Here is a 20,371-nt window from a genome sequence, read left to right on the forward strand (position 1 = left end):
TGAGACCACATTTGGAGTACTGTGTACAGTATTGGTCACCTTATTTGAGGAAGGATGTAAATATGTTCGAAGCAGTTCATAGAAGATTTACCAGACTAATACCTGGAGTGGGCAGGTTGTCTTATGAGGAAAGGTTGGACAGACTAGGCTTGTGTCCGCTAATTGAAACATAAAGATCCTGAGGGGAGTTGACAGGGTGGTTGTGGAGAGGATGTTTCCTCTTGTGGGAGAATCTAGAATTAGGGGTCATTGTTTAAAAAGAAGGGGTCGCCTGCTTAAAACAGAGATGAAGCAATATTTTTTCACTCTGAGGATCGTGAATCTTTGGAACTCTCTTCCTGAAAAGGTGGTGGAAGCAGAGTTTTTGAATATTTTTAAGGCAGAGGTGGATAGATCCTTGATAAGCAAGGGGGTGGTAGGTAATCGGGGATAGGTGGGATGCAGGTTTCAGGTTAATATCCGATCAGGCATGACCGTATTAAATGGCAGAGCAAGCTCGAGGGGCTGAATGGCTTATTCCTGCTCATTGTTTGTATGTTCATATGTTCATATGATTCACAATGGCAAGAAACCAGCTTGTGATCTTCTGCTCAGCGCACCGATGGCAGGACACGTTCCGCGCCATTGGACATTGTTAACTTCATTGTAATACATCGGTATATCATTATTAGACCAGCCCATGGGGAACGTCCCTCCCCGTTTGGATCATCCGTCCACATTGGCGGGAAAGCATGCCGTTGTGTTTCACAGCAGCATATAAAAGGCGTGCACTTGGCGGGCTGCATTTTGAGGGCAACTCGGAGGTGAGTGCACAGCAACGATGTGCATCGCTCACCAGGGTCGTCTGTTGGATTTCAAGCTTGAGGCGTGTTGTGGTTGAGGTGACTTGGTGGGGAGGGGCAGCCCTGCAGTTGAAGTGACTTAGGGTGATAGGGGTTGCAAGGGCAGCCCGGTGGTTGAGATGACATTGGAGGGAGGGCGGTGACTAGGGCTGCCCTGAGATTGAATGTAGTGCACAAGCATTGGGGTTGGAGGTAGGGTGGACAAGGAAAGTGATCATGCATTAGGAGCACCATACAAAAAGTGACCATTCCTCTGCAACTGAGACAGTTCAGGCACGGTCATTGATATGATTGGAGTTGGGCTTCTAGCTTATCTGCCCATTCAAGTAACACAGAGCTGTCAAAGTGCCACCAAATGCTCCAGAGCTTTTCACCCCTCCAGCACAGGCTGCAAACAAATGAGCATTTTAGTGGACTGCAGGACAGTTACATGACTAGCAAGTTGTACAATCTCCTTGCTAAAGTTAGCCATGGAGCAGTCACTGGTGGAGGTGCTCACAGCCCCTTGCAATGTCATCATCCCGCTTTGGACCAGTCTTCCCCATGGTTCAAGCTAACAGTCCAGCCTTGCAGTGTGGGTTAGGAGAGTGCCTGCACCTGAGCTGAGAGTACAGCATGCAGTCCAATGGGCAAAGCTGCCACCAATCGATCAGGTGGAGTGGGGCGGAGGTGGGTAAGTTTCAGGCAACCTTGCAGTGCACTAATCTCTGGCCATCCAAGTGGCCAGCACTCCCTGGGAAGCCTTAAGGGACCTCCATACTGAACCAGGACAGGTTCTTCATGCGCCCATGCTAACTCACTCTTTCATTTAAAGGAGGAGTACATCAGGATCATGAAGCCTGATGACTAGCTGTATGCTTTGTGACATACAGAGAGTGAAGACAAAGGAGAAGAGAGTGACTGAGGTGCCTGGCTGCGCAGAGGGAGGAGCAGCACCCTCAAAATGAAGGGGCAGCTGGATATGCTGCCAAAGAGCCACAGTGAGCCGTTGCTGGTCGGCGCCTAGCGACACCCAGGGTCTGTAGATGCCGAGTTTCATTCCTGCAGATGGCCAAGAACCAGTATCGCCAAAGATTGTGCCTGTCTAGGGAACTGGTTGGTCATAACTGGCACATGCTGCAGGTTTTGGCGCCATGGGGTCATGGAGGGCAGCCATTGCCAGTGGCCATGAAAGCGACAGCAGCAGTCAATTTCTACGCCAGTGGCTCCTTTCAGGGCTCCACAGGTGAGCCCTGTGGGATCTCACAAACCTCCACCCACAAATGCATCCATGAGGTCACGGATGCCATCTTCATGAGGGCACACAATTTTGTGCATTTTGCCCGGGACCAGGACAGCCAGGATGCAAGAGCGATTGCCTAGATCTCGGGTTTCCCAAATTTGCAGTATGCGATCGACTGCACTCAAGTGGTGCTCAGATCTCTGTCACAACACATGGTCAACTACATCAACTGCAAAAGGTTCCACTCGCAGAATGTGCAGCTGGTGTATGTGACCACCACAAACACATGCTATAGGTCTGCACATGGCTTCTAGGGAGTGAGGAAAACTCCTACATTGTCAGTTGGTCACAGATCCCTGGTGTATTCCAGTGTCCACAAAGGCTGCAGGGGGGATGGCTCCTCAGGGACAAGGGCTACCCGCAGAGGATGTGGCTGATGACACTCGTGCAGTAGCCTCAGACTGCAGCAGAGCGAAGGTATAACAAGGCTTATGCTGCAACTGGCAACTAGGGGGAGCAAACCATTGGGATGTTGAAAATGAGGTTCTGGTGCCTGGACCAGTCTGGTGGAGCCCAACAATATAGTCCACAGAGGGTGTCGCACATTCTTATTGTCTGCTGCACACTTTACAACATTGTGTTGCAATGGGAACTGGAGCTGACTGAGGAGGAGATGAAGGAGCTAGAGATTGCCTCGGAGGAGGAAGACGCCAATGGGGATGAGGGTGAGGAGGTCATCTAGTGCGACAAAGACAGCGATGAGGCCCTCGCATTGGCCAAACAAGGCAGGTGCGCTCAGGAGGCCTTCATAGTTGCTGGATTTGTGGAGGATGATGACGACAAGCAGTGAGGAGACACCATAGATCCTCAGATTGCATCTGTGAATATTTGACTTCTGTCTGGCCTAAGGCAGCACGAATGCCCTCTGTGAGAATGCTCCTGTCATGGAGACCCAGTGGAGGCCCTAATAGTCGCTCAATTGTGGGAGAATGATGATGACATGCAGTGAGGATACTGAAAATGTCTGACTCCTGTCTGGCCGAGGGCAGCTTGCACTCTTTGGTCAGGGTCATATTGTACAGATGCAGCCATGAAACTTTACAGCCACTTATCCTTTGTCAGCCTTCAGCACCTGAGACCTTCAGGAGCACAGCGTCACTGGTCACAGATACTGAAGAGATAGGGGCCAGCCCCTCCTAAAAGGTGCTGAGAGCACACAGAGTGTATGAGAGAACTGCCCACTGCGTTCTGGCAGCAATAACCATGACCACCGAGGTGTAGGTATCAGTAATGTGTCCAGGGAGTGTTTGGTCTGAAGGCTGCACAAAGCACAGGGAAGAGGCCCTGGATTGAGACACCTGCCTTTATCTTGGGCAGAAAGGTTTCAACCTGAATGGCATGAACACTGCTCATCAAAACAAGGAGCCACAGGCAGGGAGACATTCTTGGGAGTTTATTGACAATAGTGAACAGTATTTACAAGTGATTAACGCCAGGCTGTGCAACTGGTTTCAATGGTAATAAATTTTTAATTTGCTAAATTCTACTGAGGCTAATTCCATTCTAGAAGAAAATGCTTTGAGTAAGAATTATTCTCTCCAGACTTTCCTTTTTTTTAAGAAGTTGTAATAAATAAATGCATCTTCCTGTTTGGACACTGGTGCAGATTGTTGCTGTCTGAGCTACAGTTGGTAGTGTGTGTTGCTGTCTGAGCTACAGTTGGGAGCGTATGTTGCTGTCTGAGCTCCAGTTGGGAGCATGTGTTACTGCCTGAGCTACAGTTGGGAGCGTGTGTTGCTGTCTGAGCTACAGTTGGGAGCGTATGTTGCTGTCTGAGCTCCAGTTGGGAGCATGTGTTGCTGCCTGAGCTACAGTTGGGAGCGTGTGTTGCTGTCTGAGCTACAGTTGGGAGTGTGTGTTGCTGTCTGAGCTACAGTTGGGAGTGTGTGTTGCTGTCTGCTGTTTGTGGCTCTTGTGGTTTCTGCCTTGGGATTGCTGTTTCTGCTTCTAGATTGCTGCTACTGAGGATTCTCTTTTTGGCCTTTATCTGGAGGAAGCAGTCTGCTGCCCACTGGGAGGAGAAAGGAGTTTGGGAGTTGGACTCTTCTCTTTGGAGACTCCCACAACCTGATGCTACAGGGTGGGGCCTAGCAAGGCCTGAAGAGCCTGGGAATGGGAATTTGGAGAGAGTTGGAGGGGAGAGGACCCGATTCCAGTTGGAGGGGGAGGACTTTTTGCTGCCAGAGGTGGGTGCCTGGGGGAGAAAAGAACTCCCTTTTGTCTGGTTGTCTGCAGGGGGAGGAATAGAATATCTGAGCGGGGGGCGGGGGGGTGGGCTGTGAGAGGTTGAACTTTATGGGGAAGAAGACTTGTACCCTACTCTGCTCTCGTTTGCCTAGCCTGGTTTAGCTCGTGCTGCCCAGAGCCAGCTGCATTGACAGACATTTATCATCATTCCTGAACTGTGCCTGGGCAGTGCTAGTTGCTAGACTCCTCCCCCTGCAGCAGAACATCAGAACCCCGCCCACCTGCCTGCCTTTGTCCCCTCTGTCAACTTCAATTCCCCCCCTCCCCCTCCCCACCCACGCTTTGCTCTGTTTGTTGTGTATGTTTTACCCGTATCAGGGTGGGTGTAGCACTCCCTGATGATGTCGACGACTTCGCCGGTGGCGGGGACCACTTGGGCCTCCTACGCGGGACCGGTGGCCTCTTCAGCTCCTGCTTCCCCAGCAGCCCCATCACCTTTTAGTCTACTGACCCACAAGCCCTGGGTGAAGTGCTACACCCTCCCCACCATGACGATTGAGGAATGTGTGAAGGCTGTAGCCAGGGTAATCAGCCCAACAGCCATAGGAGCAGCCTCCAAGATGTACGGCAAGGCCACATTCTTTTTGAAGGCCGAGCGGGCAGTGCACCTCACCCTTGATAAGGGGCTCACGGTGGGTAGGATGTTCCTGGCAGTGGACCCTCTGGAGGCCACCGCCCAGCAACTTATTATCTAATGTCCCGCCCTTCATCCCCAATGGGCTACTCGACCCCCACCTTTGATATCTGGGGGAAGGGAGGGTGGAGGTGGCGCTGATCCAGCTCAGCCTGGAGGAGCCAGCCTCTGTCATGTGTATTCCTTCCAGCGCCAGGTTTATGTGCGCTTGGCCCATGAGGATTGCACCGAGGGGGGTTTTGATGCCATCAAGGGGACTGCCAACCGCATTTTTGGTTGGCAGATGATATATGGTGCCATGTCTGCAAGGGGGTGGGGCACATAAGGAAAAACTGCCCTGTCTCCAAGGCTGCCAATACCACCCAGGTGGCTGCAGCTGGCACCGCCGCTCCCCCCCACCACCACTCCATCTTCCTCCCCTTGCAAGGAGGAGCCGCTGGCAGCCACCGTTTCTTTGGTTGCCAGCGAGGTGAGGGGAGAGAACCTGTGCCGGAAGAAGGCATGGAGGAGAGGCCAGCATTTGGAGGTGGCCCCCAAAGCCCCCCCACCCCAAACTCCCCAAACGAACCCTGATGCCCAGAAGACCAGGGACGCCAGCTAGACAAGAAAAATACCATCTGGCCCTGGCGACATGTCTGCATGTGCTCCTGGGCCTTTGGGCACCTCTGCGCCATATGCTGGGCCCGGCGTCATTCAGGCGCTTCAGTTTGTGAATGGGTATGCTATCCTGGGCATGCAGCAGCAAGTGAGCTTCCTTGAGGAAGTGTCCACTCTCATCTCGGCTCCAACGAGTGCATCGAGCTCAGGGAGGATTTTAACTGTATCTCAGGGCCAGGGATTGTCACAGTGCCCAGCACAGGAAACTAGGTATGAATAAGTTGCGGGACCTGGTCGGGTCCTTCAATTTGGTGGTCGTCTGGTGACATCTCCATCTGACTGCAGTGTTTTCTCTTTCATGTCACTTGGAATCTGAAGAAGAGTCATATGAACTCGAAACGTTAACTCTGTCTTTTTCTCCACAGATGCTGTCAGACCTACTGAGTTTTTCCAGCATTTTTTGTTTTTGTTTTTGTTTTTGTTCTGATTCTTCCCCTTGTCCTTCACATCCTACAACTGCAAATAGATGTGTACAGGGATATCTGTAGCTGCTGCACACGCAACACACAATTAACTATTGACAGGCTCATATACAAGATGAGGTCCAGCAATTAGAAACTTTCAGTTAAGTCTGCTTCTGGAAAAACATCAAAGTAGCAAATGAATTGAGCAGTTAAACAGAAAAGAAAAGCATTCGCTTGGGAAGTATAACAGCAAGAGTTACTTTCAGCCAATTTGCAGGCCTGAAATGGGCACCTGTGTAGAGAACACTTGTCCCAGTGAGGAGACCCATTTCAATATCTGGTCAGAAACCTTTCAGGCACCTTGACATGCAGGACATTGATCCCTGAAATTGGTCTCTCCCATTTGAGTACAAGGATCCACCTGGCCCATTATCTCCATACTTGCTGACCTACATTGTCTTGTGGTTTACCAATGTCTCGATTTTATAATTGATCTTATTCTTATATCCGTATCCCTCCATGGCCTTGCCAATCACATTTTTCACAACATCCTCCAGTCCTACATACCTCCATTAACTCTGCATTCCTCCAGTCCTAGCCTCTCATTCATCTCGCCAACATGACTGGCGGCTGTGCATTTTGCTGAATAGGCCCTAAACTCTGAAATGCCTTCCATAAATCTCTTGTCTCTCTTCCCCTCTCCTCTTTAAAGACTTATCTTTGGCTTAATGTCATTTTTTTTTTCTCTGATTGCACTCCTGTGAAACCTCATGGGATGTTCTCTTGCATTGAAGATACCTGGTAAATGCAAGCTGTGCCTTGTGGAAAATTTGACATTCACTGATCACTGGATTTTCTCACAAGGACATTATGATTGTAGGGGGAAGAAAAATAACTGGGGGAACGTTTTAATGCTCATCTGCCCATTTGTTTTCCAAAATGTGGATGTAATGGGACTGAAATAGCTCAACTGACTGAACTGTTGATTGAATGCTTGGTTCCAACCTGTTACAATTTTCGAGGTGTCCAGCATTCCGATAAGCAAGGAATAAATGTGGATCAGAGTCTGATAATTGGGTTCCAACCCCAGACATCATGGTCATCTCTGCCCACTGTTTTACTGTTCCTGCCAACCAAACAAGGGTGATAAAAGTTGAGAGGCATTCATTTTGAGCATACGCCAAAGTGTCAGTGAGGGAAAGCTGGATACAGGTTTGAAATACATGTTTTATGCCAATTGTTTGCAGGTTTTGAAGATTAAAGGCTTTCACAAAGAATGTCCTTGTTGCAGTGGGTGCTCCAAAAATTTTGCCTACTTCTCAAAACCGGTTTTTCCTTTCATTCCTGATGTTTCCACCACCCTCCTTATGGGTGCGAATACAAGCCTTTCAAAACCAACCATCCTGTTGGATTTTCCAGTCCAGAAATGGCAAACTGCCAGAACATTTACGTTTCTCATTGGCAGCTCAATTACAGTAAATCAAACCACAGTCACGAAAATGGCACAAGAGCCACACTGATTCCTGTTTTTTCAAAAATTATTTCATGGGTGTTACTAGCTAGGATAGCATTACTTGCCCTTGAGAAGGTGGTGGTGAGCTGCTTTCTTGAACCGCTACAATCCATGTGGCGTAGGTACACACACAGTGCTGTTGGTACACCCACAGTGCTGTTAAGTTCCAGGATTTTGACCCCGCAACAGGATGGTGTGTGGCTTAGAGGAGAATTTGCAGGTGGTGGTGTTGCCAAGCATTTGCTCCCCTTGTCCTTCTAGATGGCAGAGGTCAAGCTGGTGAATGTGGTGCCAATCAAGCAGGCTGGTTTTCCTGGATTGTGTTGAGCTTCTCGAGTGTTGTGGGAGATGCACTCATCCAGGAAATTGAAGAATATTCCATCACACTCCTGACCTATGTCTTGCAGATGATGGACAGGCTTTGGGGAGTCAGGAGATGAGTTACTCACCGCAGGATTCCTAGGCTCTGACCTGTTCTTGTAGCCGTGGTATTTATATGGCTAGTCCGGTTCAGTTTCTGGTGGGTGGGATTCAGTGATGGTAATGTCATTGAACATCAAGGGAAGATGGTTACCTTCAGACAGGTACAGAACGTGGTCTATCAACCACCGGCCTGATATAGACATTACCCCCTCTGACTTTATATAAATCCAAATAAGACAAAGTTATTTTTGGTTTGCTGAGGATTTGGATTTATTTGGATTCTAGTTGTGAGGCTATCAAGCATTGGGCCCAAATCTTCCGTTCAGGATTGGAACCCTTAATCTGACTCTCATCAGACAAAAAATACATGCTTAGGTTCCCCCGATTTTTTTCCATTAGAGGATCCTGCAGAACTGATTCAGTACGGAATCCTCAGAGGGAGCAGTGGAGAGAATCCGTGCAGAAGTCACGGCCCCTTTTTACAAGAACTAGCTGCTGTATTCTGGTAAGCAAAGAGTTGAAGTGCTCCAAAGCTTCTCTAAAAAGCTATAGAGAGAAGGTAAGTGGGTAAGGGGGTAGGGTGGGTAAGGTAAGTGGGTAATAGAGTAGAGTGGTTAAGTGAATAGGATGTGGAAGGGGATAGAGTGGGTGAGAGTGTAGGGTGGACAAGGAGTTAAGGTGGGTAATTTAAGTGGGCAATGAAGTAGGGTGGCAGCTGGGTAGGGTGGTAAGGTAAGTGACTAAGGGAATAGGGTGCTTAAGGGAATAGGCTGGTGAGTAGGGTAGGTAAGGGGATAGAATGGGTAAGGAGTAGGGTGGGTGAGGGGTAGTGTGGATAAGGGGGTAGGGTGGTCAGGGCTTGGGAGGAGTTGGGGTGAGAGCGGAGGGATTGAGTGGTGAGGTCAGGTCAGGACTGGTTGGGTTAGGGGGAGCCAGCTATCAGGTTGGAACCAGGAGGTTAAAGGGGGATTCGGGGGTGTCGGGGTGATCAGGGGTGTCAGGAGAAGTTGGGTGGTAAGTTCGGATCAGGTCATGGGGAATCGGGGTGTCAAGGGGGTAGCCGGGGGCTAAGTGAGAGTGATTGGAGGGTCAGTGTTCTGTCATTACCCAGGAGTTAGACTAGGAGTTTTCTGTCTAACATTTCCTGGGTAACTATTCAGGTAAGTGAGTCAGAACTGGAGACCCTTTAAGGGATCTCAGGGAGCAGGGGAATTACCCATCACAAGTTCAAGGTTCCTGGACAAATAAACAGAGTCATTGCGTTGGGACCTTTGAGGGGTTCAGTGGTGCATTTTGGATTTACGTCCGTTCTCTGACTGTCCGGAGACCGGAAGATCTGTTGTCGTTCCTGATAGGGAATTGCTTATCCTTAAAGGGCTCTCTTGTTTTGTTACCAGAGGATCTATTTTCTTTGATAATAAAAACAAAAATTGCTGGAAATACTCAGCTGGTAAGGCAAATATCTGCTGAGTATTTCCAATCATTTCTGTTTCTCTTTTAGATTTCCAGTATCAATATTATTGTGCTTTCCAGTCTGCCTTCTTTTGTTTTATATCATTCAAATGTTGCAATAGCATGGGTAGGACACTGTGGGAAATTAGATTCACAGGAGTTAAATGTTATCTGTTATAAATTGTTAATCATTAATCCATGGTAACATCTGCTGTTTCAAATTTATCAAGATTGCTTCAGTGCTTTGTGTAAGCCTGTTTTAATAAGTCCTACCTGCACCTTTTCACAAAGGCCTGGTGACCACATCATAACAGTAATGGATTAGTCATAGTCATACTTTTTTTAATTCATTCGCGGGATGTAGGTTGGTTGGACCAGCATTTATTGCCCATCCCTGGTTGCCCTTGAGAAGGTGTTAGGGAGCTGCCTTCTTGAACCGCTGCAGTCCATGTGGTGTAGGTACACCCACAGTGCTGTAGGGAGGGAGTTCCAGGATTTTGACCCAGTGACAGTGAAGGAACAGCAATATAGTTCCAAGCCAGGATGGTGAGTGACTTGGAGGGGAACTTTGAGGTGGCGGTGTTCCCATCTATCTGCTGCCCTTGTCCTTTGGGTTTGGAAGGCGCTGTCTAAGAAGCCTTGGTGAATTGCTGCAGTGCATCTTGTAGATGGTGTATACACTTTTGCTACAGTGCATCGGTGATGGAGGGAGTGAATGTTTGTGGATGTGTTACCAATCAAGCAGGCTGCTTTGTCCTGGACGGTGTCAAGCTTCTTGAGTGTGTGGGAACTGCACTCATCTAAGCAAGTGGGGAGTATTCTATCACACTCCTGACTTGTGCCTTGTAGATGGTGGACAGGCTTTGGAGAGTCAGGAGGTGAGTTACTCGTCGCAGGATTCCCAGCCCCGACCCACTCTTCTAGCCACAGTATTTATATGGCTAGTGCAGTTCAGTTTCTGGTCAATGGCAACCTCCAGGATGTTGACATTGGGGGATTCAGTGATGGTAATGTCATTGAACGTCAAGGGCAATGGTTAGATTTTCTCTTGCTGGTGATGTTCATTGCCTGGCACTTGTGTCGTACAAATGTTACGTGGCACTTGTCAACCCAAGCCTGAATATTGTCCAGGCCTTGCTGCATTTGGACATGGACTGCTTCAGCATCTGAGGAGTCACCAATGGTGCTGAACATTGTGCAATCATCAGCAAACATCCCCACTTTTTACCTTATGATGGAAGGTCATTGATGAAGTAGCTGAAGATAGTTGGGCCTAGCACACTACCCTGAGGAACTCCTGCAGTGATGTCCTGGAGGTGAGGTGAGTGACCTCCAGCAACCACAACCATCTTCCTTTGTGCTGGGTATGACTCAACCAATGGAGAGTTTTCCCCCATTTCCCATTGACTCCAGTTTTGCTAGGGCTCCTTGACACTCAGTCAAATGTGGTCTTGATGTCCAGGGCAGTCACTCTCACCTCACCTTGGGAGTTCAGCTCTTTTGTCCATGTTTGAACTAAGGCTGTAATGAGGTCAGGAGCAAGTGCCGCTTGATAGCCCTGTTGGTGACCCTTTCCATTACATTATTGATGATCGAGAGTAGACTGATGGGGTGGTAATTGGCTGGGTTGGATTTGTCCTGCTTTTTATATATAGGACAGACCTGTGCAATTTTCAACAGAGCCACGTAGATTCCAGTATTGTAGCTGTACTGGACCAGCCTGGCTAGGAGCACAGCAAGTTCTGGAGCACAAGTCTTCGCTACTATTGCCGGAATATTGTCAGGACCCACAGCCTTTGCAGCATCCAGTGCCTTCAGCCATTTCTTGACATCACATGGAGTGAATTGAATTGGCTGAAAACTGGCATCTGTGATGCTGGGGGCCTCTTATGGCTGAAGATTGTTGCGATTGCTTCAGCCTTATCTTTTGCACTGATGTGTTGGATTCCCCCAGCATAGAGGATGGGGATATTTGTGGAGCCTTCTCCACCCAGTTGGTTGCTTACTTGTCCACCACCATGCATGACTGGATGTGGTAGGACTGCAGAGCTTAGACCTGAACCGTTTGTTGTGGGATCACTTAGGCTTGTGTATCACTTGCTGCTTATGCTGTTTGGCATGCAAGTAGTGCTGTGTTAAAGCTTCACCAGGTTGACCCCTCATTTTGAGATATGCCTGGCATGCCCTCCTGCACTCTTCACTGAACCAGGGTTGATCCGCTGGCTTGATGGTAATGGTAGAATGAGGGATATGCCAGGCCATGTGGTTACAGATTGTGTTTGAGTACAATTCTGTTGCTGTTGATGGCCTACAGTGTCTCATGGATGCCCAGTCTTGAGGTGCTACATATGTTCGAAATCTATCCCATTTAGCACAGTGGTAATACTACACAACACAATGTAGAGTATCCTCAAGGTGAAGGCGGGACTTCGTCTCCACAACGAGTGTGCGGTGGTCACTCCTACTGATACTGTCATGGATAGATACATCTGCGGCAGACAGGTTGCTGAGGATGAGGTCAAGTCTGTTCTTCCCTCTTGTTGGTTCCCTCATCACCTGCCTCAGACCCAGTCTAGCAGCTATGTCCTTTAGGACTTGGCCAGCTCAGTTAGTAGTAGCTACTGAGCCACCCTTAGTGCTAGACATTGAAGTTCCCCCACCTTTGCCACCCTCAGTCCTTCCCCCAAGTGGCGTTCAATGTGGAGGAGCACTGATTCATCAGAAAAGGGAGGGTGGTATGTGGTAATCAGCAGGATTTTCCCTTGCCCATGTTTGACCTGATGCCATGAGACTTCATGGGGTCAGGAGTCAATGTTGAGGACTCCCAGAGCAACTCCCTCCCGACTGTATACCATTGTGCCACCACCTCTGCTGGGCCTGTCCTGTTGGTGGGACAGGACATAGCCAGGGATGGAGATGGTGGTGTCTGGGACATTATCTGTAAGATATGATTCCGTGAGGATGACTAGTTGCTTGACTAGTCTGTGAGTCAACTCTCCCAGTTTTGGCACTAGGCCCCAAATATTATTAAGGAGGTCTTTGCAGGGTCAACAGGGCCGCAATTGCCATTGTTGTTTCTGGTGCCTAGCTTAGTGATAGATTGTCTGTACAGTTTCATTCCTTTTTTTGAGACTTTGTAGCAGTTTGATTCAACTAAGTGTCTTGCTAGGCCACTTCAGAGGGCATTTAAGAGTCAACCAGGTTGCTGTGGGTCTGGAGCCACATGTAGGCCAGACCAGGTAAGGATGGCAGATTTCCTTCCCTAAAGGTCATTAGTGAACCAGTTGGATTTTTATGACAATCGACAATGGTTTCATGGTCATATTTATTTTGTGAATGGAATGATCTGTTGAAAGTTCATTTTCTAAGATTGATTGAAGGAAGCATTCAAAACTCAGTTAGACTCTCCTCCGCTTACTAACATTCCCTGGTTTTCAGCAAAATGAGTGTATGAAATTTCTGCACCTTCTATGATCGGCAAAATTGATTTATTAAAAGAGCTGGTTTGATGTAAGTAAAATAAATTCTATCGGTCCCGATGATTTTTCAAACAATTCTTCAAACTTACAAAATCATACTTCAGTGCAGTATTGTAAGGAGTGGCAGGAGGTGTGTTACAATCAGTCTTGCAATGACGAATGCCACAATTGATCACGGCATCTGCGGCAATTGAGAAGGAAATTGACCAGCGGTTTTTCTCCTGATAGTGATCTGCTGGAAGTTCATTATTGCAACTGTCTGATGAACGTAATCATCTTACTCTGACTGATGTGTCCATGATAGAATAACCTGTTCATAAACACTGCCGGTCGCTCAAATATGAAATCACAGCAGCTTGGGTGAGATACTATTGAGTGACATGTGCCCACGGAATCAAACCTCAGCAAGGAATCAATACCTTTCAGGAGAGGAGAGGAAGAAATAGGGTAAAATTGTTGAAGGGGAAGACATGAAAGCAATACTTCAGCCATTTGTGAGTGAATCATGGAATAATGGATACATTTGTGTTTCCAGTGGAAATCTCTTTGAATAGGGACACATTTGTAAGATTTACCTTTAAGTGTTTCTCTACCAGGAACTTGCTGTTCTGTGTTTACTGGGTATTTAAGATTAAAGTTTCACAGTTCACTAACAGCACATCCATTTACTAAACAATAAACTAACTTTAACAGGTTTTATGTTTATTAACGAAAACAGACTTCTATGTTAGCCTTTTTTAAGGTGAGCTCACCTTCACTAATTGCTCCCCTTTTCTTGATTGCACATGGCCCCTTGATTTATTTCCATAATTTAACTTTGCCCTTTGTATTTTGTGCCCACCATACTTAATGGGCCACAATTCACTGTTACAGGGCATATAATAGCATATGTCATCAGTTTGACCTGTCATTGTATACTGAGGCTTTTACATTTTCTGTGTGGCATCATGCTGAAAGTATGAGCTGATAACATTGCAGTAAAGGAAACTGGCTACTTGAGACCTGGGTGAACAGGGAAAGCAATCAGAGTGGAAGATTGAGAAGTTAGCCACACAAAGATCGAGAAGGAAATGCAAGTTAGAAGGGTTGATTTCAATGTCAAATTGGGTAGAAAAAGAGAAATAAGGAGAGTGAAAGAAAAATTAGAGAGACAAAAGAAACAGAAAAAACTGCATATATAAAGTGTTCCAGTTTTTAAATCTGCAACAATTAAAACCTGAGGGAATATGACTCCACACCTGCAAGTTAACTTTCAGCATCGGAGAGGTTGTTTTGCAGTAATTAACAGTTATTACTTTGTTAAAGGGGTATATAGGCTTAACTGAACATGACTTAATTTCCTGTAGTGAGTTTAGTTCATATCTGTCATATAATTACAGCAACTTCATTCCATTAAATACATTTCAACAGTGAAGCAGACAACGAATTCATGGAGCCAATACTGCAGCCGTGCAACTCCAACAGCATTTGAGTTTTTATGCATACCTGTCTCTCACCTAAAGTTGTTCTACCATTTCCACCTATATAACAGTGATTGCCATCGGCCTCGCCTTTAGTTTTACTGCACAACTTGAATTTATTGAATACTTTTCTCAATCTCCTGCATTTGAACTTGTTTTTTTTCTGTTTCTTTTGTTTATTTTCTTGGGACCCTACTTTGAAAAGTACTGTTCTAGCATCGTTTATTGCCCGACTTTTCTGTGTCTATTCTTGGAATTTTCTCCTCTTTCTAGACATCTGTAACTTTGAGTCTTACTTTTACTTTTACTCCAGTACAGCTACAACACTGGCCTCCACCCAACAATGTGGAAAATTTCCCAGGTATGTCCTGTACACAAAAAGCAGAACAAATCCAACCCGGTCAATTATCACCCCATCAGTCTACACTTGATCGTCAGTAAAGTAATGGAAGGGGTCATCAACAGTGCTATCAAGCAGCACTTGCTTAGCAATAACCCACTCACCGATGCCCAGTTTGATTTCCGCCAGGACCACACAGCTCCTGACCTCATTAGAGCCTTGGTTCAAACATGGACAAAAGAGCTGAACTCCCGAGGTGAGGTGAGAGCGACTGCCCTTGACATCAAGGCAGTGTTTGACCGAGTGTGGCATCAGGAATCCTTCCTGGAGTCAATGGGAATCAGGGTGAAAACTCTCCGCATACCTAGCACAAAGGTAGATGGTTGTGGTTGTTGGAGGTCAGCCATCTCAGCTCCAGACATCACTTCAGGAGTTCATCGGGGTAGTGTCCTAGGCCCAACCATCTTCAGCTGCTTCATCAATGATCTTCCTTCCATCATAAGATCAGAAGTGGGAATGTTCGCTGTTGATTGCACAATGTTCAGCACCATTCATGACTCCTCAGATACTGAAGCAGTCCATGTCCAAATGTAGCAAGAACTGGACAATATCCAGGCTTGGGCTGATAAGTGGCAAGGAACTTTCACATCACACAAGTGTCAGGCAATGACCATCTCCAACAAGAGAGAATCCTATCATCGCTCCTTGATGTTCAATGTCATTACCATCACTGAATCCCCCACTATCAACATCTTGGGGATACCATTGACCAGAAACTGAACTGAACTAGTCATATAAATACTGTGGCTACAAGAGCAGGTAAGAGGCTAGGAATCCTGCAATGAGTAACTCACCTCCTGACTCCCCAAAGCCTGTCCACCATCTACAACACATAAGTCAGGAGTGTGATGGAATACTCCCCACTTGGCTGGATGAGTGCAGCTCCCGCAACACTCAAGAAGCTGGACACCGTCCAGGGCAAAGCAGCCCGCTTGATTGGCACCACTTCCACAAACATTCACTCCCTCCACCACAGACGCATGGTAGTAGCAGTGTGTACCATCTACGAGACGCACTACAGGAACTCACCAAGGCTCCTTAGACAGCACCTTCCAACCTAACAACCACTACCATCTAGAAGGACAAGAGCAGCAGATAGATGAGAACACCACCACCTCAAAGTTCCCCTCCAAGTTACTCACCATCCTGACTTACAAATATATCGCTGTTCCTTAACTGTGGCTGGGTCAAAATCCTGGAATTCCCTTCCTAACAGCACTGTGGATGTTCCTACACCTGATGGACTGGAGTGGGTCAAGAAGGCAGCTCACCACCACCTTCTCAAGGATAACTAGGGATGGTCAATAAATGCTGGCGCAGCCAGCGAAGCCCACATCCCGAGAATGAATTAAAAAATTACCCTCTCGCTGCCTTATCAAAGATATCCATGGAAACATGGGTCAGTAAGACGCACATAGTCAGTGCAAGGAGTCTTCGGCCTGAGTGAGACAGAGATCAAGTGAGTGTATTTGGGATCTGGTTCAAAGTGGGAATTTGGTGCATGGGGGAAAGAAGTGCTTTAGGTAAGATTTACTGCAGGAAGTAAAGTGTGCTGAGTGGGGAGTTTGGTGGAGGATGGGGAGGAGGTGATTTTTTTTTCCTTCCACTCTTGTTCAACCTCTACTATTTGATTTCCACTTTGGTGCAGCAGAAGGAGCAGGTAAACCAGTAACTGGTATTATCAGTTTTATCAGTATTGTAAATACTGTATTGTTTTATCAGTATTGTAAAGTTTACTGGCAGTGCCAAAACCAATTGGGAGGTGTAGGCTTTATTAATTATAATTAATTAATGAATAATTGTTAATAAGCACACATTGGAGATGGCAGGGCAGGTGATGTGCTATGATTGCAGGATATGGCAGCTTCAGGACACCAGTGTGAACCAGTGCAAACACATCTGCAGTAAGTGTTTGCGACTGCAGGAACTTCGGCTCTGATTTATTGAGCTGGAGACTGAGTGCAGAGACTGTGGCATATCAGGGACAGGGAAAGTTACCTAGGCACTTTATTCCAGGAGGCGGTCACACCCCTTAGGATAGAATCTTCTGATTTGGCCAGTGGTCAAGTGTGTGGGGGTATGACTGCAAGTGAGGCAGTTAAGGGACCAAGCGGGGTCCTGGGCCCTTGCAATGGTCCAACAGGTTTGAGGGTTTTTCAGCTTGTTTGGATGAGAGTGGGGGCTGCAGTGTGGATGAGCTAACTGAACATAGCACTGTGGTAGAGGAAACCATTTAAGCGGAGGGAGTTACAAGGAATGTAGTGGTAGTAGGGAGCAGTATAGTCAGAAGGATTGACACTGTTGTCTGCAGCCAAGGGCTACTGTCCAAATGGCTGTGTTGCCTGCCTGGTGCCAGGGTTCGGGACATCTGCTCAGGGCTGGAGAGGAATTTGTAGTCGGGGGGGGGAGGACCCAGTCATTGTGGTCCATGTTTGCACCAACGGCATTGGCATGACAAAGAAGGAGGTTCTGCATAGTTAGAATGAGAAGTCTGGCGCCAAATTAAGAAGCAGAACCTCAAAGGTCATAATCTCTGGATTATTACCTGAGCCACGTGCAAATTGGCACAGAACAAATCGGATTAGGGAGATGAATGTGTGGCTCAAAGCCTGGTATGGGAGAAATGGGCTCCTGTTTGTTGGGCACTGGCACCAGTACTGGAGAAAGTGGATCTGTACCCTTGGGACTGTCTATACCTGAAACATGCTGGGACCTGTGTTCTTGCAAGCTGCATAACTAGGAAAGCGGAGAGGGTTTTAAGGCAAGTGGACAAGCATTATGACACAGCCGATGGTAAATGCTGAGCTGTTCAAATTCCAGAGAGAAACTTGAGACAACTGTCATAACCAATTTTTGCAATTTGTATGTTTTGAGGTGCAGGCTTTGAATTCAGTTATAATAAGAACACCGAGTCTCAAGAAGTTTTTATAAAACAAAATTAAACATTTATTAATTTAAAAATTGTAAGCACATACATATGCCTAAAATTACCATGATAATAACTTCTAAAACATCTTCTAACTAATGGAAGTGTAACTGAGAGTAATATAAAGGTAACAGTAAAACATACAGATTTAAACAGACCCCTGGAAAAGCACACTGTGGACAGTCAAATTCAAAATGAGTTTCTTTCAGCTCTGGGCCCTTACAGACAACAGCTTGAGGCTTGCAGGCCGTAGGCTTTAGATCTTAGAATCCCTCCTTTTTGCCAATAGCCTTTTCTCCCTTTATACCTATTTTCGTCTTTGAATGCAAATTCTCATTGTATCACTAGGTTCTTTTGAATTGTACCTCTGCTAACAATAAAACCCTCTCATATTACCAATTTTATTATTAAGCTTTGGAAAAAGTAAATACATTGTTTAGCTTCTTCTGGCTAGGTGTAATATTTTACCCATTCTTTTGAATGGTTTATTTAAAAATGCAAATTTCTGCTTTGTCACCTATGTTTCTAAATGCATGATTATCTGATTAACATTTCAAACCTACTTCTATACATCAAAGCCTCTAGACCAGTTGGCTTTAATCCAATTAAGACACACATAGGGCAGGATTTTTCAGTCGGTGTGCAGGGCGGGCCCGATATACCAACATTTAAAATGACACGCAATGACGTCGGGCATGCGACCCAATGTCATCGCGATGTTTCGTTCAGCCATTCAGGAACTGATTAAGATCATTGTTAATGTTACCTGTCCAACCTTATGGATAGCGGGCGGGCGAAAAGACCAAGCTGCCTTCGCATTTTTTAGGAAACCTCATCCACAAGCAAGATGAGGTTTCCTAAAGTGTTCATTAATTAAATTTAAAAAATTTCCTAAATTTAAAAACAGGACCCATCTCATGTGACACAGTCACATGAGGGGACATGTTTAAATAAATTTTTAAACCATTTATTCATTAATTACAATAGCGATTCAATCTCGCTGAGGCAGCTCCGTGCCTCAGGGAGATTGAAGCGCTCTTTCGTGTGCATGCACGTGAAAGAGCACTTGCCCTGAATCACTCTCCTCCTCCCACCTGCACAGATAGCGTTGAGTGCTATGGTTCACGTCTTACACTGGGCGGGCCTTAATTGGCCTGCTCGTGTAAAATAGCGGTGCAGAGCCGATCGCGGGCGACGATTGACTCTGCGACTGCCCCTGCCTGAAAAATTCAGGCCATAGACACAGACACCAATAAACCCTATTTCAAAATAATTTCCAATAACATTATGGGCATTATTATATCTTCTTGACACAAGGCAAAAGAAAAAGGTATTATTACGGGAAATGAAAAATAGACTGTGACAGGAAGGGATAGAGTGTATAAATCTGACAGTAAATCAACAGATGAGACTAGCGGTTATAAAAAGAATAAAAGCACTCCAATACTTTCTGATTTGCTGGATCCTTATGAAAATGCTGCGGATGCTTCAAACAAATTTGGCTTCAAAGGAAATCAAAGTCAGCAAGATTTACACTGGACGACTGATCCAATATCATCAGTTTTATTTTTATAATTTGTACTGAAGACTTGGACAGACTAGGAGATTTGAACAAGAAATCCCTGTGAAAGTATTAGTTGTTGTCATTATGGTAATGTTGTTGGTGGCAAAATCTATTAACATTAGAGGACAGAGTTGTAGAAATTCCTTGGTATCATTGTAATTCCCATTACCGACCAGTAAGGTGTCAGGAACATAATGCACTTGGCCCACACACGCCTGTGCATGCGCAACATTGTTCCTGATGCCTTTCCAGTCTGACAGAAGTATCAGTGAAGTTTTGAAACCTCATTTTATAAGTGCTGTAGTGCATCAAAATGAAGACCAGGATTGCAAATCTATGACAGAGTCAAGGGGAAAATACCATTGAGAAAGTAACAGCAGTGCCAGCAGAAATAACAATGAATGTGTCAGCTACAACATCTCAGAATGGAAAAAATTCTCATCTGCTTAAGACCGCACCCACAACTATCTTGTCCAAAGTTTCTTGCTAAGACCGATGTGGGCAAAAGTTTGAAAAGTGTCAGGCAGTGATTTGTGGACCTGTTACCCAAGTTGGAAAGGCTTCGTGGAGCACGTTCCTGCACAGACTAGCTAGCTGTTAGTTAATGGGAGTCTTAATCCCAGGTCTCAAGGTCCACATTAGATGATGTGTATCTTTGTGACTGAACCAGTTAAACTTAAAGTAGGGGCTGAATTTTACTATGGTAACAGACTGGGAGGTGGGAGGATTTGAAATATGTTGGTGTCGGATGAAAAGACGATGTATTTATTTCAGAATCAGATATTCTCCCTAACAGCACTATGGGTGCACCTACACCACATGGACTGCAGCAGTTCAAGAATGCAGCTCACCGCCACCTTCTCAAGGACAACTAGGGATGGTCAATGGATGCCCTTGCGAATGGAAAGTTGTTGCAAGTGGTTTTCCACAGGGCTCGGTGTTGGGACCCTTGCTGTTTGTGTCATATATTAACGATTTGGACGTGAATGTCGGGGGCACGATTGGGAAATTTGCAGATGACACAAAGATTGGCTGAGTAGTGGATAGTGTAGAGAATAGCCATAATCTCCAAAACGATATAGATGGGT

The 20,371-nt window shown here is 46.3% G+C and overlaps 1 protein-coding gene across 1 annotated transcript in view; it reads left to right on the forward strand.

The window, feature by feature from the left end:
• The first annotated feature begins 5,636 nt into the window (after positions 1–5,636).
• The window catches only part of LOC121277745 (trace amine-associated receptor 1-like), a 30,669-nt gene continuing 15,934 nt past the window's right edge, over positions 5,637–20,371 (forward strand). Inside the window, exons 1-3 of the mRNA XM_041187384.1 lie at positions 5,637–5,750; positions 7,314–7,437; positions 8,402–8,507. Of these exons, the coding sequence (XP_041043318.1) occupies positions 5,637–5,750; positions 7,314–7,437; positions 8,402–8,507 (344 nt within the window). The remainder of the gene's footprint in view (positions 5,751–7,313; positions 7,438–8,401; positions 8,508–20,371) is intronic.

This window comes from Carcharodon carcharias, chromosome 5, assembly GCF_017639515.1.
Source record: "Carcharodon carcharias isolate sCarCar2 chromosome 5, sCarCar2.pri, whole genome shotgun sequence".
NCBI classification, from domain to species: Eukaryota; Metazoa; Chordata; class Chondrichthyes; order Lamniformes; family Lamnidae; genus Carcharodon; species Carcharodon carcharias.